The sequence below is a fragment of the Callorhinus ursinus genome, unplaced genomic scaffold (assembly GCF_003265705.2).
Source record: "Callorhinus ursinus isolate GAN/ISIS: 27379988/994484 unplaced genomic scaffold, GSC_fseal_2.0 scaffold61, whole genome shotgun sequence".
NCBI lineage: Eukaryota > Metazoa > Chordata > Mammalia > Carnivora > Otariidae > Callorhinus > Callorhinus ursinus.
The window spans coordinates 3,865,969-3,884,750 of NW_027397123.1; the positions used below are offsets into that span (position 1 = coordinate 3,865,969).

The following is an 18,782-nucleotide window of genomic DNA, read 5'->3' on the forward strand; positions in this document are numbered from 1 at the left end:
CTTCCCCCGTCACCACCACTCCCGACTCACCCTCCAAGCTCTCGGCCTCCACGCTGAACCCATCCTCACTGCTGATCTCAAAGCGCAGATGCGGGCCAGCCCGTTTGGGGGCCTGGTTCTCTTTGTCCTCTGGGGACGGAGGCTCTTCCTCGGAGCTTGAAGCCTCACCTGGTCCCAAGCAGCAGGTCAGAGCAGGTGAGGATCACCCCTCCTGGACCCCAGGGTCCCAGGTTCCTCACCCCCTCCCTTCCTCTCCCTGCACAAGCACAGATACTTGGTCTGAGGGCTCTCTTCCTGCTCTCATTGCCCCGTGAGCCCTACAGGATGGACATCGTTTTTCTCTAAAGAGCCCGCGGTCCCTTTTCTGTGAGAGTTCCTGGAGAGATGAGCATGTCCACAGAGGCTTGGAATGCCCTGGCTCTGCAGGACACGCTCTGACACTCTGGCTCACTCCAACCCATTTTACCAAAAATGCCCATCTACCCTTCATTCTTCTCTCACAGAAAATTAGAAGTACCAGAAGTATCTTTTGCACATGCATTTTTTTATACGCAAACTTATTATATAGGCTCCTACCCACAGAGTCGAGTATATGTACGTTACGAGCAATTTAAGGGACTTCTCAGGGGCTAAAGATTTTCAAGACGGAACAGACAGGACTTGCTGCTGTAGGAGACGGGGATGTGAGAGCCAGTGGAGGGTCAAGGACAACTCTGAGGTTTGGGGCCTGAACAACGGGAATGGTAAAACTGCCGATGATGAGACAGATGGTGAGGGAGAGGGAGGAACAAGTTTGGGGCGAAGGCAGAGAACTCAGTTTCGGATATGCTGAGTCCGAAATTCCTCTTAGAAAACCTGCCCTTGCAACCTGCCAGTGGAGACAGGGAGCAGGCAGCAGGATCTAGGAGCCTGGCTACCAATCCACCGGCTGTCAGAATAAGAGATGGGATTTAGAGCCATGAAGCAGATGAGAACACCCAAGAGTAGGTACAGACAGAGAAGTCAAGGCCGGGGCCCTGGGACATGCCAAAGTGACAGGCTGGGGCAAGGAGGAGGCAGGATCGGGGTGGGGGGGAGGGGCGGGTGTTGGAAGCCATCGAAGGAAGTGCTACAAGGAGGTGGGAGGGGGGATCAGCTCAGAGGCAGTGGCTCGCTCAATCACGGTGGGTGCGGACTGAGGGCTGACCGTCAGGTCTGGAGGGGGAGGGTGGGGAAAACCTCAGTTCGAGTGGAGCGTGCTCTGGAGGAGAGGCAGGGCCCGCGTGGCCACGCTTGCGCCCCACACCACTCCTCTGGGCCAACCCGACCGTGTGCCCTCCCAGCCTGAGGCAAGACTCCAAACCTGATTTGCTGTACGACCCAAACCATCTCCAGGCCTCAGTGCCCCTGGGCTCACCTCTGACAACTTCCTCCACCTCCTCTTTGCCCGTACCCCAGCCTCACCTCCATTCTGTTCCCTGAACCCGACAGGCTGACTACAGGGGCCTCACCCGGGCGCTCTCATTGCCTTCTTTCTCACGGCGCTCGTTCTCAGCTGCAGTACACTTGCTAACGTACGTGTCTGTTTCCTCTACCAAAATGTGGCGTGGTCCCTAAGGGTGGGGACCTGTCCGTCATGGTCACTGCCATATCCTCACGCCACCTCTGACCCCCATACGCAGTCTTTCAGTTAAGCGGTCTCTTGTGTACCTCGCTCCGCTTCCACGCTCAGTAACTCAGCGCTACGTAATGAGACAATCCACACATCCGGGCAGGCCTGGGGCCAGGAGAAATCCCGAGCCTCAGGCTGCTCAGTTACCAGCTTGCTTGGCTGTAGCCTACCCCCTCTCCCATGGCCCTCTGTAACCAACAGAGCACTCACTGCCCTCCCGGCTTCACCAAGGCTGTCAGCCCAATCCACTCCACGCACCCCTATCCTGGGTCCGGATGGCTCTGCACGTGCACTGACCTCCCCTTTCCTCCACCTCAGCGGCCCCCTATTCACATCCAACCACCACGCCTCCTCCCACGTCTGCTTCCATCCACAAGCCCCCTTCACCCTCCTCCATGGCTTTGCCACTCAGCCCTCATACAAACCTCTCTGGGCTGCCGCCCACCCCCTCTCCTCTCAGACCCTTAGCCAAGCTTGCCGGCAAGATGCCTGGGTCTTGTTTTAGCTTCCTCATCAACCACTGTCTTCAATTCTAGACCCTGACACAACATCCTTCCCAGCCAGTACACCAACCCTAGACCCCACATGCCTGGGGTCCTCTTAATTCTCCTTCCTACTCTTCCTGCCCCTCTGGATCCTAGATGAGCTCCATCCTCGCTGGCTGACCCCCAGGTGCTCGTCTGGCTGCACGGCTCTAAATCCCGTCTCTAATTCTGACAGCCCCCACACCAGGGACCTAACCCTCTGACCCTGGCAGATCAGGCTCTGAAGCCGACCCCCTGGCTCTTGGGCACTTTTGAAGGGCCTCTCATGTGGAGCTGAAACTTCATCTCTCTGCCTTTTTCTGCCATGGGCCAGGAGCTCCGAGGGCATCTCTCTAACTCCGAATACCTAGTCTCAGGCTCAGAGCCAGACTGGTGCACAAGGTCTATCTTTTGGAGTGGACTGACTCCACATCTGACCATCACCCAGCTGAGGCAAGCATAAGGAAGGAGGCAGGGAGAGCAAGAGGCTGGTCCCTACCTGAGTAGTGGTGCCACTGGGACTCAAGCAGCAGGTCAGGGGGACCATCGGGGGCCCGGGGAGGACCACCTTCTGGGAGTGGCAGCAGAGGGGACCGGTCCTGGAGGAGCCTGTGAGGAGAGACCTGTCAGAAAGAGGAAGGGATGGAGGTCCCAGAGCCTCCAGGGAAAGGGCGCTGGCTACTCACCTCGGACTTTCCTCCCCAGTGGGTTCCCCAGGCTCATCCAAGTCGAGAACTCCACGCACTGTGGGCGTTTTCATCCTCACTCGGCTAAACCTGGGGGAGGAACCCCAAGAAGGCTGAGCTGCCTTCTCCTGCCCACCTCTCTCACCCTCCTCCACAGACTCAGCACATTCACTCACCCGCTGCCACTAAGCCCTGGACCCTGGGGAGCATCCTCCAAAGACTCTCTGTCTTCCTCCAGCCGGGGGGTCTTGTTTGGGGGAGGCGCTGGTGGGGAACGGCCAGAGAAGGTGGACACCCTCTTGACGCGGATGGCCTGATGAGGCGGGCTGGGGGGCCCACTGCTCAACACCAGTGTCAGTGGAGGAGGGGGGGGTGGTGGGGCGGGGCGGACCACCCCTACCACTGGCAACACACCCAGCAGAGGTCCCGGGGGCAGAGTCCAGGAAGCAGGGGCTGTGGGGGGGATGGGAGGGGGCAGAGGTGGCTGCTTCACCGGGGGTGAGACGGGCTCACCCTCCCCAGCCATCTTCACAAACACTTGCCCCAGCTTGTTGACAAGGATGATTTTGGATGTGGCGGGTTTGGGAGGCTCAGGGGCAGGGCCCAGGCTCAATACCCGGACCCCTGGGGCCCCAGGAAGCCAGGCAAACGTCCGAGTGGGGTCAGCTGGGCTAGGGGGCAGGCCCTGGGGAGGCTGGCTGCCATTGGCCAGGGGAGGTGCTGGGGGGAGGGGCTCCTCTCTGGGCCCAGCACCTCCCTCCCCAGGCCCCCCTAGGTTCTTCAACACAAAATCCACAATTTCTGATGGCAAGTCCTCAGGAGGTCGGGTTCTGTCCCCTGCAGCCCCGATGACCCCGGCCCGGCCCACTCCTGGCCCCGAAGGAGGAGTCCCCTGGCCCCGAGGCTGCTGGATGGCCTCTGCCTCACTGTCCGTGCCGTCATCCACTCCATCCAGCTGTTCGATGCGGGGGGCTCCAGGAAGGGCACCAGGGGCCAGGGCAGGGCCAGACACCACAGTCACAGGGAAGTGGACATAGCGGGGGGTAGGGCTGGCCTCTTCCTCTGAGCTGTCCCCTGGACCCCCGTGGCCGCTCCCCACTGCCCCCGCAGCCACAATCTCTTCCTGGAAGGGCTCAGTCCCCAGCAGGCTGGCCGCAAAGTCCAGGTCAGCAGCACTCAGTCCTGACACCACCTCCATGTCCTCAAAGTCTGGGCCCAGGTCTTCAGGGGGTGGTGGAGGAGATGGGGCTGGGCCAGGGGGAGCCAGCTCCCCTGAGGTAGGCGTGAGGGCTCTAACGACTGAGGTAGGAGGGGGCACCCTGAGCTGTGGGGAGGTTCTGAGAGGGGGAGAGGCCCGCCGTGATGCCGGCAGCCTTGGGGCCAGGGGGCTGGGACGACGGGAACGTCTGGGGGGAGCTGGGAAGTCCAGGTCTCCCACCGTGGGGATGTGGTGGGTCAGAGAAGATGGACTTCCTGTGGGGGGAAGGGTCAGTGTCAGCGATGAGCTCCTGCCTCACCCACCCACCCCTCTCCCTGACACTCCCAGGTACTCACCAGGGGAGGGCAGGGGTCCAAAGGAGACACCCCCCAAGGGCCTCCGGGATGGTGAGTAGTTGGGCACTTTGATTCGAGCCCCTGAGAAGGAGCGGGGAGCCAGAGGAGGGGCACTGCTTGGATCCGGCCGAAGTGGGGGGTCCAGGTTCTGAACAGGTGAGTGGTGCTCAGGAGCTCCAGGGATAAGGGCATCTGCATCTGGAAGGGGGTCCACATGATCTGGGGGCTCTGAGGAGGCAGGAGAACGGCATCAGGAATGGCAGGGGCTCTTTGTCAAAGCCTCTCCCTACACACCCTCCCTTCTTTTGAGCCAACCGAACCTTTCCCACCCCTGCCCAATGGTCCGGTCACAACGTGCACCGGTTCCCAGTCATTGCCCAGGTCCCACACCCCTCTGTGGCTTCTTCAAAGCCTCCACACACAACTGGATCAGGGGCCCTTTGTAACCCCTCCTCGCGCATCTCTGCCACCTCCCCTGTTCCCGGCTGCCTACTGTTCTGACTCAGGCCCCGCATGCCGCGAGGGGCACTGCCCTCTCTCCAGCAGGGCCAGTCCTACCACTTTCTCACCTGTGCCGCGCATCCCTGCCACATCAAACACATCTGCCACATCCTGGCGCTTGGAGCTCCCCATTACCTGGCTCCACCCAATCTGCGAGAACAAATCTCTGCCGCCTCCTCCCAACACTCTCCTGCTACCGGGCAGGATAGCTGCACCCTCTCCTCCCCTCTCTACTTCATGTCATGCTCCAACCTGGCACAAACCCCTTCCCTGCAAACACACTCCGAAAGTCTTCCTCCTCCTATTCGGCCCACAAGCTCTCCTTTTACCAGTCTCCAAGCCCAATCTTTGCTGTGTGCCATCCGGCTCTCAGCGACATCCCTCAGCACTGGCATGGCTATAAGGGGACTGATTTGGCTCACACCCCGATGCCAGGACTGCGTTACCGTGCAGAGCAAGTGCCCTTTCGGAGCTGTAGTACAGCAGAGCGCATGCCTTCCTTAGAGGGCTGTGGGGAGCATCTCGGGAGCACACGTCCCAAGTCAGGTGGCTGTAAACACTGTCTAGAAGCTGCTCCCCACCCCCTAAGCAGGTGGCTCTCCCCTCACTTCCTGTGAAACGCTGAGCACAGTCCCCGGCACGTAATGCAAAGCTGTTAAGTGATCAGTTATTGCCGTTATGACGAAAGGAAGAATGGCAAACATCCTGGGGTTTCTTTAAGGAAGAGGGGAATGGGGTTGGTGGGTAACCACTTGGGGAGGGCAACATTCAGGGAAGGAAATGAGGGAGTTCCAAGGCACGTACCTGAGGAAGGGGCGGGGCTGTGCACAATGGTCTGATTCTCCTCTGCTGCCTCCAGGTGAACTGGCTCTTCCCTCGGACCCCACGGCCGATACTCCAGAATACGACACCGATACCAGCAGCGCCGCCGAGCATCCACTGTGCTCCAGTACAGACGGGAGCACCTGTCAGGTGGGCGTGCGGGTAAGAGAGTCAGGACAACTCGGGCGTTGGGCTCCTGTCCCGGAGTCCTTCCACCCCACCCAGGCCCCCTGGGCTGCTCACTGGTAGCCAATGGGGAAGAGCCGTCCCTCGCAGTCCGAGAGATCAGACAGGGTACCCAAGGAGTCAATTCGGATGGAGCCTATGATGCAAAGAGATCAGGAGGGTGGGCCAGACAGGGTCAGGAAGACCAGGGCAGAGAGCAAGAGGCTTACCAATGAGCACATTGATGGCATCAGGTTCGAGCCCCGTCAAGAACTTTCGCTTAAAGTTGATGCCCTCGAAGTCCACATAGACTCGGCGGAGAACATCAAAACCATCAGGGGTCACAATCTCCTGGAAGGTGGGTGGCAAATGGGGTTGCTAGATTGGTGAGGGGCAAGGGGGATGTGAGGGAAGGCTCTGAGGCAGGGACCGGACAGCTGGGGCCTTGGCTCAAGGACTCAGGAAAACAAGGAACACACTAAGAGGCAGCTGGGGACAGGGCTGGGGGGTGCAGGGGTCTACCAGTGTAAAGGGAAGAGAAAGCAGCGGGAAGCTGTCTCCCCCATGGTTCTGGCTCACCTTGCCATCCAGCAGGTCTGTGTGTTTCTGGCAGAAAACTTTCTTGTCATCCTGGAAGATGCAGTAGCTGGCCCGGGCACACATGAAGTGGAAGTTGCTGAGGCAGGAGGAAAGGCAGCAGCCCACTGTGGCTCCAGGCTTCAGGCAGAGTTCACAGCGCTGCGGGAGGAAGGGGCTGCTGAGGGGAGAAGCCAGTGACCGAGACCAGCGTCCGATGCTCAGCATCACTGTCCTTGAGACTCTGCTTGGGCCCGTCTAGCCCAGAGCCTCGCAAAGCAAAGGCACTCATCAAACATACCCTCTTCCCTAGCTGCATCCAGGGCCAGGTGCACATCAAAACTACTTCAGATTTTCTGAAGCAATAGGAAGAAAAATAACATCTAACACCAAGCAACATCTGCCATCTTTCTCACACCATTTAAAAAAATATATTTAAGTAATTACTACATTTTACACGTGGGGCTTGAACTCGTGACCCCAAGATCAAGAGTTGCATGCTCTTCCCCTCTCATGCTATTTTAATATAAAACCTGTATCATTTTATTTAATCTTCACATTTGCACCACCCCCCCACGTCCCCAGTACGTATCACCTCATGTCTCACTTCCTGAGCCTGAGACGTTATACGGCACCACGTCCCACACTGGTGAGGAGGGGGTTCTAACCCAGGCCATACCTCACCTCACGGGGACCCAGCAGGAGCTAAACGTCACACAGTAGAGAAAGCCTCCAGCACAGGATCAATCAACAGAAGCTCTTCTAACTTTTAATCTCCCAGGCTTCGGGCCCAAATATGGGGGAGGGAGAGCCACTATCCCTGAAGCACCAGAGTCCTGGGACAACCAAAAACGGCACCCAGGACCAGCAGTGAAAGGATATGGTGGGGTAGAAGTTGTGAAACAAGAGCGGTTTCCCCTGCAGAGGGTTGGGGGGGCTACCCGAGACCCTGGGGCTGCCCACCTCTCTAGGCCCGGGCTCTCACCATCTGCCTCCCTCGAGCCACAGCAGCATGCACGTTTTTGAGGGAGCCATCATTTTCCTCAAACACTTCAGCTGACCAAATGGCACAGTTGACGTGTGTCCACTCATTCTGCCCAATGTATAGGAGCCGTCCTGCCTCCTGGGGGCAGAGGAGAAATGGTGTGAGGGCAGGCCCCAGGGACTAGGCCCCACAGCCTGGAGCTTCACATGGTAGCCCTCACCTTAGAATCCGCATCCCCATATTTGAGGCAGAGCGCACACTGACGAGGGTCCTCCAGGTGTGAGAAAGCAGCTGGATCCTTGCCCTGAAAAGCTGGAAGAGGTGTGGGAAGGCAAGTCCCAGAATCAGGACCTAGAGCTTGCCCCACCAACTCAGGGGCCCTGGCTTCCAGTCCCCACTTCCCAGTACCTGCTGAGGGGTCCCCTGGAGGCTGCCCTGATTCTGGGGTCTCTGGTTCCTGCTGCCTCCACTGAGCGTAGACATGGTCCAAGGATGGGGGCAACACGGCATTGGGAAGAACTCCGCTGTGGACAGGCAGGGTCAGCATCTGACACGTCTAACAAGGGTGGCCACCCACAATCTTAGCCTTAACATGCCATGACACACTTGGTCCTCTCTCCATGTGGCATTTCTCCCAGTCTCCCAAATAAGCCAGGGCCCCTCATGCCACCTATGACACATGAAATGCCGCTCCTCAGGGGATGCCTGGAATACTTTTTCCACATCTTGGCTCGGATGTCATCTCTTCCGAGAAGCCTTAACCCTAAGCACCTTCTCTGGGCTCCCACAGCTCCCTTGACGTTCCCATAACCACCCTGACCATCTGGATCATCAGGCACTAATGTGCCTCCTCAAGCCCCCAAACATGGCTTACTCACTGCTATTCCCCAACACTACCTTGCACAAAGTAGAAACGAGGTGAGCTAACTGCACAATCTTGAGTCTTTGCTGGCCTAGAACCCCTGAGGATGCTCATCCTGGTTCCACCACCCTCCAGACCCTAACTCTGTTCCTTGTCTATTCTCAGCCCAGGATCCAGACCCTGGATTTCCCAGGTGCCCTTGCTTTTGCCCTTATTCCCTGGTTCCCCTCCTGTTACCCAGCCCTGCTCACTTTGGCAGCCGGGTACTCCGTCGCCAGTACTTGGGGTCGTGGGCGTCGAACCAGCCGAACGCAGACTCTAACAGCTGGGGAGTGGGTTAACAGAATGAGAAGAACTGGCTTCCCCCAGGAAAAGCTGGTAGGGGCAGCATCTGAAAGACCCACACTCTCCTCCCCACTACCACTCAAGCCACTCCACAGACATCCCCCAAAGTTCCCACCTTCAGTAGGAGCCCCTTCATCTGGCCTCCAGCCCGGCGCTCTGGGGTCTCTCCTTCTTCTGAGTGCTTCATCAGGATGCCCACCATGTCCTCCATAAAGCTGTGCTGTAAGGGGGCTTGTCAGGATCAGAGCCCCCACCCCCCCCACAACCCCCTCCTCCTGGAGCCCACCTATTCCTCTCAGTGTCCCACTCACCACAGACTTGTAGTGGCCTTCCTCGAAGCGCCGACTCACGGCTTGCAGATCGCAAGGGCCTGGGTGCAGCTGCTTTCCGGCCTGCCCACACTGGAGAGAGAGAAAGTCAGCAGGGCTGGTGCTGGGCCTGGCCCCACCCCACCCTATCTCCCGAGCAACCCCCCGGCCCCAGACCTGAGTGCACAGCAGCAGTGGGCCGGCCACCTTGGAGCTCAGCAGGCCCTGGAGCACCTGGCGCAGGCCCCCCTGCAGGGCCCCACTCAGGGCCTCTCGCCAGCGGGGGTGCGTGGCCCCCGCGCACGGTCCGCAGGTGTACAGCACTGAGTCCGGCAGCCCAGAAAGGATTTCATAGTCTTCATCTAAAACACCGGGGTGGGACAGGACAGAGTGGTTCGGGAGGACGTGAGGGCTCTCAGCAGCCCAGAGGAACTGCCAGGGACGCACACTGATGACACCTGTCCCAGGAGAGCCTGTGCCCGGGGCAGGACAGGCACCCCGTGCCCCCGCCCTCGGGGCAGAGGCGGCAGCCCGGCCCGCTCTGCCTGCTCACCTGAGAGCCCCTCGCACTTGGCGTGCACCCAGTGGTCACACTGCGCGCACTGCATCATCTTGCTCTCGTAGTCGTTGTCCTCGTAGCAGCGCGTGCAGATGGGGCAGAAGTTTCCTGCACAAAAGGGAGGAGAGGGGCAAGTCAGGGGCTGGGGCCACGACCTGCCCCTTGGCTGCTGCGAGGGCTGCCTCTGCTATGCCCCGTCTCGGGTCCCTACCACCCTTGAAACGCTGGCTGAGAACACGGCCTCTTCTAGCCCTACGGCCCCAGCGCCGCCCAAAGAACCTTGCGAACTTGCCGCCTGAACAAACGGGGAATCCCAGGTTTTCAAAGTGACCCGTGGAGACTCGAGGTGCCCAGAGGCAGGTGAGGGACCACTGCCACGACGGGGTGCAGGCCGGCTCCCGCTGCCCTGGGGGGAACCGCGTCCCTCTCCCTGAGGCACTAGAGAGGCTTCTGCGGGAGACTACCCTGACCAAAGGAAAGGCTCCGGGGCTACGAGAGGGCACAGAGAGCCGCCAGAAAACCGTGTCTGTCTTGCCTGTCTACGAGCCTGGCCCACCGCCCAGTGTCCCTCAGGGTCCAGGTTCCCGGACAGGTCCCCACCTTTCTCATAGAGCTGGGTGCACCTGGGGCAGAGGCTGTAATCTCCGGACCACTCGACGTCCCAGTTCTTGCCTGGGGTTGCCCCACAGCTCTTACAGCGTACGCAGGCTGAGCAGATCTGGGGGGGGGGCAGGGTGAAGTTAGGGGGAGCAGGCTGGAGCAGTGGGGGGTACAGTGGGAGGAGATGGGCAAAGAGGAGTGGATGGTAAGCGAGAGACAAACGAGGAAGGACAAGTAAGAGGAGAAAAGGTGCAGGAGAGAGGTGGGGGGGGCAAGACCAAAGTAGGGGAGACCGACAGAGGGAGATGAGGAGAGGAGGTCAGGAAGGGGCCGCGGATTCTGAGCCCAGGACCAGAGAATGCATGAACCCTTCTGCGTTTTGCAACCACTCTGTACAAATTCTGCACATAAGTCTCATCTATGGGAAGTTTTGAAAGAGAAAATGCTATTTATCAGATAAACTCTCACAAGGACCTCCAACCTTCCAGCCTGGGGGTGGTAGCGGCTTTAATTAGAACTCCAATGCAAGGGGTGTGGGCCTCATCTCTCACCCAGTGGCGCCGTTTGCGTGTGGCCCGGGTTGGGTAGCTGGGACCCAGGCAGGCTGGGTGATAAGCATGGCGGCAGCGCTCACACTCCAAGAGGTGCTGTTGGAAGTTGGGAGAAAAACAGCAATGGCAAAACCTATTGGCACAAGCATACCCCTCTCCTCCGTGCCTCCACCCACTCTCACGGCTCCTGTGCCCGAACCTTGGATCCCCGGCCTTTGCGCCCACAGACATGGCAAAACTTGCAGCGGCGGCAGCACCAGGTGTCATGATGTTGGGGCAGGGGCCGCTCGGCCTCCTCCAGACAGAATGGATGGAAAGGGTCACAGCAGACTTGGCAGAACACCAGCTGGGGGTGGGGAGAGTGAACAATGGGCACAGTGTGAGGCCAAGAGGCCAAGGGATGAGACCCTGCTGAGAGGGCCCAAGCAATCAGGCAGTAAGGGCCAATGGAGACCTGGGGGGCTGCGGAAAAAGGCGGGGATCCAACCTCATGCAGGCCTTTGCTGGCACACAGCAAGCACACCATCGGCGGGCCCCCTGGCACGGAGGTGAGCACGCTGAGGCCACCCATTAGCCACACGTTCTCCAGGTCACAATCCTCCTGAGGAAAGAGAGGACACGGGATCAGAGAGCAGCCAAAGCCATCTTTAAAGCCCTGGTTTCTCAGCTACAACCAACAGGTTTCTTTCAAACACCGTCCTCGAGACCCTCTCCCTCAATGCCATACCTTAAAATCCACACGGACCCGGTGCACTCCATCAGGGGACTTCTGTTTTCCAGTCCAGCCATTGGGAAAAGAAGCAAAGGGGCCAGGGGCCAAAGCATCCTAGGGAGGATGGTGGTGGTCAGAAGGCAGCCGGCCTCGCCCTCTGCAGACTTCTCTGCACACTGTTCTCTTCCCCGGCCTGCCCAACCCTGTCTTTTGCCCAGATCCTACTTTGCTTTCCAGAAGGACAGACCTGCCTTACCCCTCAGGGCCTGTCCTCTGCTGTGGACACAACACGGCACTCAGGTGAGCCCGTTACCCTGACTTGCTAGGAAGCTCCTGAAGGGCAGGAGCCATGCCTTCCACAGGGCTCAGGGTTCTTGGTGTGGGGCTGTGCTGACCTTGTCCAGGCGCCTTCGGGCCTTGAGCTGCAACACAGGCTGCAGGGTGGGTTTGCGGGGCCGGCTCTGCTCCTCGGGTTCTGGCACCGGTAGCTCTAGGCAGCACACAGAAGTGGTGAGGGTCCCCCTCCTTCCCTGCCCCATTCCCTTTCCTCCACACCCCCCGTTACCTGGATCCCCATGGCCGCCTTTAACTAACCAGTAGGATGACTTTTAGGCCTGGCTCGAACGCACCCATTTTCCCTGTCCACCCCAAACTACCTCTTCCTCTGCACTCAGCTACTTTCTCTATCACACAAATACAGCCCCTGGCCTGGAAACCCCACCCCCCTTCTACACAAGACACAGGACTGAAAGGGGAAACGACGAGCAATTCGCACCATTCTCTCGGGGGGTCCGACGCCGGGGAGCAGGGGGACCCCCGGGCTCTGAGTCATCCGAGTCCTCGAAGATATCATAGGAGGGTCGCTGTTTGACGCAGCGCCGGGCTGACTTGCGCTGCAGTAGGAGGGAGTCCTGCTCCTCGGGCCCTGGGGGGGCCACCACCTCCTCCCGGGGCCCCCCAGCTCCCGCCCCCCGGCGTGGGCCTGGAGGACCAGGGGAGGCCTCAGGAGATTCATCGGAATCCCAGGGCAACAGCGTCTTCACTATCGTCCGGCCTGTGGGAACAGGGGACTTAGTAGGATCTGAGCTCCGCCAGGGACATGGGACACTGGGATACAGAAAAGCCAAAAAGAAGGGGGGCAAAAGAGAACGAGTACAGGAGAGACACGGAAGCACAGGACGGAGAGAGGACAAAGGTACAGACTGCAAAGATAAGGGAAGGAGAGCAAAGAAAACACTGTTTCTTCCACACCACGGATCTAAATAAGGTTGTGTAAAGAAAGACTCCTCAAACCTCGTTACCTTTTTTAGCCAGCCGTTCCATCTTCCGAGCCTCTATCTTGTCGCACTTCCGGTATCTGGGGAGGGGAGCAGCACGTCACCAGGGTAGGGGACTGGTGGTCTGGGGGAAGAGAGGAAGCTCTCCACAAGGATGCCAATCCCACTGCTCTGGCGGGGCAGGAGGCCTGGGTGACTTGACAACCACGGGTGGCAACAAGAGGCTGCGCCCTGGCTACTCACACACAGCACTGCTTCTTGGTGTTGGGGCCCCCAAACTTGGGCTTGTCCAGGCAGTTGACACAGGACCCACAGTCCTGCACACGCAGGCAGCCCCGACAGTGTCCACACCGTGCCATCCGCATCTTCTTGCCATGATGGGAGGGCAGCGAGCGCCGGGGTGTATGGGCCAGGGTCCCTCCAGACCCTGCAGGCTCTGAGTCTCCCCCAGGCCCTGCTGACTCCACCTTTCCCCGCCGAGACCGTGATGGGACGCTCTCAGTCTCAGACGCCGATGATGTATCTAGTGCAATGGGGAGGAAAGGATGGAGCCACAAGGCCATTAGGCCTTTTACCTCAGTTCCCTGTTCTCCCCTAGATCTCATTCAATTGGCCTTCTGGCCCTCCCTTTCCCACGGTGTGCAGGCCCCAGGTGCCCCCAAATCTGCTCTAAGACCTAGCACCCCAACCCACCTGCCACCTGCCCCAAGCATCCAACTCAGCTCCCTCTCTCCTCGGCTCTTGGTGCATGTGCTCGCCCCCGAACTTGACACAGCTGTCAAATCTTCCCACAACACACCCGCCCCTACCCTCCGTGGCGAGGTCCTGCCGATCCCGGAGAGGGAGAGCACTGAGGCGGGGGACGTCTTCGGGCACCATGGCCCGGGCCTGACCTAGGGCCACAGCAGCATGACGACAGACATGTTTGATACGGGGGCCTTGCACAGGGGACTCGGGGCCCTAGGGGAGGAGAAACCAGGAATACGTGTGGGAAGTTGCCCCCTGCGCTCCTGCAACCAGCCTTCTTCAGAGGGCCCTGCTCCCACTCCATACCGACGGTCTCTCTCTCTTAGTTTCCATCGATTCATCTTCAGGCCTGACAGAACCTCTATCTGAGATCTGTTTGACAGTCCCCACGACTTCCTCCATCTGCCCTCCAGGGCTTGGCTGGTAGGGGAATAAACAGGGTCAGAGGCTGGAGAGTGAGGAAAGATAGGGCCGGGGGGACTAGCATGGGGGGAGGGCCAGGGCCAGGGCCAGGGCAGGGACACAGGCAGCTGAGAAACGGAAGGACGGGCTCTAAGGGTTCCCTGAAATACTGGAGGGAGTCTGAGGAGGCAGGGGGCGAATGAAAATTGAGAGAATGGAGAGAATTGGGGCCGGATGGCTGGGTGCAGAAACCTAGCCCAAGCGCCATGCTCACCGGCATCAAAGACGCCACCTTCTGCTGCTGCTGCTGCTGATCGATCTTGAACAGCTGCACCTTGGCTCTCTTGAGGAGGCTGAACATTTTCTCCTCCACACCAGACAGCGGTAAGGAGCCCGAGGCCGCGGTTCGGGCCTTGTCCAGGGGCGACGGCGGCTGCAGGTGCAAGTGCGGCTGTACCTGCGGCGGCTGTGCTAACGCCTGGGGCAGCAGCTGGGTTGGCAAGGCCTGTAGGGGCTGCTGCAGCTGAGCCTGACACTGCTGCCCGTTGCTCAGAGCTGGAGCCCCGGGAAGGGGCGCCTCGGCCTTGACAGGAGTGGCGACCACGGGGGCAAATCGAGGCAGGCTGAGGTGGTTGGTGCGGCCCGCTGCCCGTGGCTCAGGCTCAGCTGGAGAGTCATCGGCGGGAGGAGGCTCTGGCTCAGGGGCTTCAGGGGCCCCAAGAGGAGTAGTAAGCACCGATTCGTAGATCTTCAGGTGGGCTTCGCTTGGGGTAAACTGGGGTGCCCGAAGGAGCAGGGGCCTCCGGGATGGAGTGACAGGGGCAGGAGGTGGGGGCGGGGCCGGTGGGGGGGCAGGAGGAGGAGGGGGCAGTTCCCGGGTCAGCGAGGTCCAGCGAAACGTGGGTTCCCTCAGAATGGACCGTCTCTTCTCAGGGAGTGGGACTGGGGTAGACGGGGGAGTTGGGGGAGGGGGGGGGGGGGGGGGGGGGGGGGGTTGGGGGGGGGGGGGTGGGGAGGTGGCAACAGGAAGCCGCAGAGTAGGTGAGACTTCTACCTTTAGGGGTTTGGGGGGGTCTTCATCCATAAATCGCCGGGGTGTCTTGATGACTCGGGAGGAGCGGGCACTCACCACAGGCATAATAAACTGCCGGATATTCTTCAGGAAGGTGGTACTTTTGGGGGCCACAGTGGGGCTGTCTTCCAGAGGGCCTCCTGTGATGGTGCTGGGGGTTGGAGTGGGGGGAGAGGTACCCTCCGGCACTGCCCGAGCAGCTTCTCGCTCTGCCCGCTGGCTGGGAGTCAGGGGAGGCCGGCCCCTCTTCCTGGAGCATGTAGCTGGGACCACTGGAGGAGGGGATTCTTCCTGCTCCTCTGGGGCAGGAGGCGGTGGAGGCGATGGTGGGGGCAGAGGGGACACTGGGGGTGGTGGAGGGCAAAGTGGGGATGAAGGAGAAGTGGAGGGGGGTGGGAGGGGTGGAGGGGGTGGAGGAGGTGGAGATGGTGGAGGAGGTGGAGGGGGTGGAGGGGCGGCAGGGGCTGCAGGGGCTGGCGGAGTGGAGGGTGGGGATGGCAGCTTTGCGTCTTCCTTTTCCTCTGCTAGCATCACCCCTTCTGCAGGTCCGGCTCTCTCTACCGTCTCTTCTCGCTCTTCCTTGTCCTTCTCTTCTTCTGTCTCCTTCTCTCCCTCCTCCTCCAGCTTTTGCTCCTTTCTCCAGCAAGGGCCCTCTCCCTGTCCAGATCCAACTCTTCCTTGGGGGGCACCCTGCCAGCTTTCCTCATGTTGATCTTGACCCTGACCTGATTCAAGTCCCAAGGACAACTGTCCCATCTTCACTTTTTTGGCCTTTGAAACAAACTTGATCACAAGAGGGAGCCCGCCTCGGCCTCGGCCTCTACCTCCACGGCCTCCTCGCCCAGACTGTCCTCCACGCTTGGGGGTCCCAGGTCCTGGGCCAGGCCCCTCCTTGCACTTCCAGCTGCCAGTTCGATGTTTTACAGGAACCACAGGAGGTGGGGGCTCAGGTTTGGGGATTGTCACAGCTGCTTCTGCCACCACTACCGCTTGTTGCTTCTTCCTGCAGGGGCCTGCTGGCCGTCCTGGGGGCCGTCCCCGAGACCGACGTGGAGTGGAGGGCTCACATGCCCGGCTCCGCGGGGCTGGGGGTGCCTGGGCCCGGCGAAGAAGTTCAGTCAGTGCCTGCACCATCCGTTCTGTGCCCTCCTCACCCCGTTTCCGGGCAGGAGTCTTTGGGGGGGTAGGAGCGACATCTGCTAGGCGAGGAGGCGGAATGGGGGTCATCTTATGCTTGCGGCCCCGACCTCGGGGGGCTCGACCTAAAAGGAGAATAGGCGTGGGGAGATGGGTCAAGCTAGCCCTGCAGACTGAACAAGGCACTCCAGGAGGGCAAGGACTAAGTTTTACTTGTCTGTATCCCCCGCAGCCCAGGCTAGCTTGAGCTTTTAACACAGAACACGCTATGTAACTGATGGAGACTCTACTTAAACAGGGAAGAGCTGACATGAAGAGCAAGAATAACATTCCTGTAAAGCTATAGAGGTAGAGTTTCCCCGTCACTCACCTCGCTGGGATCGGAGCGCAGAGCGCAGGGAACTGGGGGCCACATCTTCATCTGAATGAAAACCCTGAAACTCCTGATTTAGGGGACCAGGGGTGGAGGGGAGAAACAGCAGTCAGTGCCAAAGCCCTTGTTCCACCTGAGACTCAGGTATGGAGGTATATCCCCCCAGTTTCCCCCTTAACATACCCCTACTTTAGAGAAAAACTTATGACTGGAAGCTAAGAAGAGTAGAAAAGAGTCTCTCCCTCTCATCCTAGGGATGGAGGCACAGGGTATTTTGAACCCCCATCCCCTGTAGCAGACTACACCAGCACAGCCATCAGTGGTTCGCTGGCCCAGAAGGGAACAGAACTGGGTCTTCTCAGGCCAGGCAGTAGACACTACCCTCAGACTCCATCATCCTCCAATTCAGAAAAAGGTGGAACTACTGTTTACACGTTCTCAGAATGAAGTTTCCTCCTGAATGAAGATGGGAATAGGGGCACTCAAGTCCGGGGTATGTGCGCGCGCGCGTGTGTGTGTGTGTGTGTTTGTGTGTGTGCGTGTGTGTGTGTGTGTGTGTGTGTGTGTGTTTCAAATGGTTTACCGTAATAAGCTCTACTCTGAGCCCTCAGGTGACTACAAACTGTCCTAAATAATACAACCCACACTCTCCTGACTTTTCTGAGAGGCTGGGGATAAATCCTGAGCTGTACTCGGACCTGCTAGAGTTCCCAGCCTCAGCCTTTATTCCATTTTTCTTCAACCTGTGCCCCCAAGAAGAAGCCCTCCATCATGCTACCATCTCTCCACTTTAAGTAAGTGGAATCTGGGTACTAGTGAAACCAGTGATGTGTCAAGAGATTATGAGGCCAGGTGGAGCAGCCTACAGATAAGTGCCCAGAGAGCCCTAGCCTGGGTCCACTAAAGCCACGCTGCTGCTGTCAACCACCACTGGTCGGGCATGCAGTACCCATAGCCTTCTCGCTCAAACCTCTACCCCAACAGCTTTGCCAACTACCAAAATCATCAGCCTGGGACACTTCTGCAGGACGTGCCTCAGGCCCAAGTACCCAGCTGCAGCCTGGGCTTCTCTATATACTTTCAGAGGCCTTTTTCACGGACAGCTCCGCGCAGCCTATCTCCCCCCAGGCTTATTTCCAGGGCCCCTTCCCTCCGCAGGGGCCCTGAGAACCTCGCTTCTCCACTCCACCCCTCAGGGCCACCCAGACCCTTGGAAGCCCCCAGCCTCCGCCCCGCCCGGCGTTGGGGACGCCTCCGACTGCCTCACCTCATCGTCGGATTCCTCGTCACTGCTCTCCTCCTCCGGCACGCAGCCTCGGCTCAGGCCCCAGCCCCGGCCCCGGCCCCGGCCCCGACCCCGCTGAATGCGCGGGCCGGCCCACAGGCGGCGGAGCCGGCGCAGGCCCCGGCGGAGCCCCAGCAAACGGAGCAGGGCCGTGTCCTCCCCGGGCTCGGCTCCGCCCGGCCCCGCCGCGCTGCCGCCGCGCCGCAGAGCTACCCGCACTCTCTCGGCCCCGCTGCCCCGTCCGCCGCGGCCCCCGCCCCCGCCGGAGCCCCGCGGCCGGCCCGGGAAGCGGCCCCGCGCGGAGCCAGGCCCGGGGCAACTGCCGCCGCCCGCCGCCGCCGCCATCTTGGCACCGTGAGAGGGGCCGGGGAGGCGGGGGGAGGGGCGGCCCGTGCGCAGGGCCGGGGGGGAGGGGAGGGAGAGGTGGGGCGGGGCGGCTGCGGCTCACGACAGCAACCAGCGCCGCAGCGGGGCTAGCGGGAGCCGGGGGCTGGGCCGGCCACGCGCGGGGCACCACGGGAGCGGGAGTCCGAGGCCAGTCGGCAGTCACCCTTAGACCGCGCCTGAAGAGCACAGACCCCGTGTTGCGGCCGAAGAGGGGTGACGCGCAGGAACCTTCGGGAAATGTAGTCCAGGCGCCTCGCTCCTTCCGCCGGGAGCTGGGGCCGCGAGAGCTGGGACTATAGGGTCCTAGCCGGACCCAGAAAACCATCTCCGGGGCCGCCGGGAGGTGTGGTTCTCGCCCCAAACTCCTCCCATTGTTCTTGGCGAGGCCGGGGCACGCATGAACTACCACTCCCAGGGTGCAGTGGGCTTTGGACCCTGGGAATCCTAGAGACACTGGGAATCCTAGAGACACTGGGAAATGAAGTTCGCGATTGCAGGAGGCGTGGGGTGGGAAAGGGGCCGCCGCAAAGGATTAGTTTCAGTTGGAGGCGCCACTCGGCTGCCGTTCTGCAGAGCATGGAGGGAAGATGCTCGAGAGGCCGCAGCTTTGCGGTCCTTCTGCTCAAGGAGAGGAGGGTGGAGCACGCGTTCCTCGAGCCCCGGGCTGGGGGTCCCAGACTCAGATTCTGCGCACCGTTGCT

At 60.2% G+C, this 18,782-nt stretch overlaps 1 protein-coding gene across 5 annotated transcripts in view; it reads right to left on the reverse strand.

The window, feature by feature from the left end:
• The window catches only part of KMT2B (lysine methyltransferase 2B), a 20,384-nt gene extending 2,330 nt beyond the window's left edge, over positions 1 to 18,054 (reverse strand). Inside the window, exons 1-32 of one of the 5 annotated variants that reach the window (XR_012375995.1) lie at positions 17,677 to 18,054; positions 16,407 to 16,479; positions 14,102 to 16,161; positions 13,732 to 13,845; positions 13,488 to 13,638; positions 12,922 to 13,201; positions 12,703 to 12,758; positions 12,177 to 12,455; positions 11,797 to 11,891; positions 11,417 to 11,515; positions 11,177 to 11,290; positions 10,889 to 11,035; positions 10,690 to 10,785; positions 10,139 to 10,256; positions 9,533 to 9,646; positions 9,157 to 9,341; positions 8,983 to 9,072; positions 8,787 to 8,891; positions 8,578 to 8,651; positions 7,873 to 7,988; positions 7,685 to 7,776; positions 7,465 to 7,602; positions 6,483 to 6,641; positions 6,134 to 6,254; positions 5,982 to 6,060; positions 5,721 to 5,881; positions 4,416 to 4,643; positions 3,038 to 4,334; positions 2,862 to 2,951; positions 2,675 to 2,784; positions 1,491 to 1,592; positions 31 to 168 (exon numbers count right to left, since the gene is read on the reverse strand). Coding sequence is in view for 4 of the 5 variants with exons in the window: in XM_025854404.2 (XP_025710189.1) it covers positions 31 to 168; positions 2,675 to 2,784; positions 2,862 to 2,951; positions 3,038 to 4,334; positions 4,416 to 4,643; positions 5,721 to 5,881; positions 5,982 to 6,060; positions 6,134 to 6,254; positions 6,483 to 6,641; positions 7,465 to 7,602; positions 7,685 to 7,776; positions 7,873 to 7,988; positions 8,578 to 8,651; positions 8,787 to 8,891; positions 8,983 to 9,072; positions 9,157 to 9,341; positions 9,533 to 9,646; positions 10,139 to 10,256; positions 10,690 to 10,785; positions 10,889 to 11,035; positions 11,177 to 11,290; positions 11,417 to 11,515; positions 11,797 to 11,891; positions 12,177 to 12,455; positions 12,703 to 12,758; positions 12,922 to 13,201; positions 13,488 to 13,638; positions 13,732 to 13,845; positions 14,102 to 16,161; positions 16,407 to 16,479; positions 17,677 to 18,039 (7,342 nt within the window). In the remaining variant the exon portion in view is untranslated. The other 4 variants (XM_025854404.2, XM_073885180.1, XM_073885179.1 and 1 more) reach the window with 4 other exon arrangements.
• Between the last annotated feature and the right edge of the window lie 728 nt (positions 18,055 to 18,782).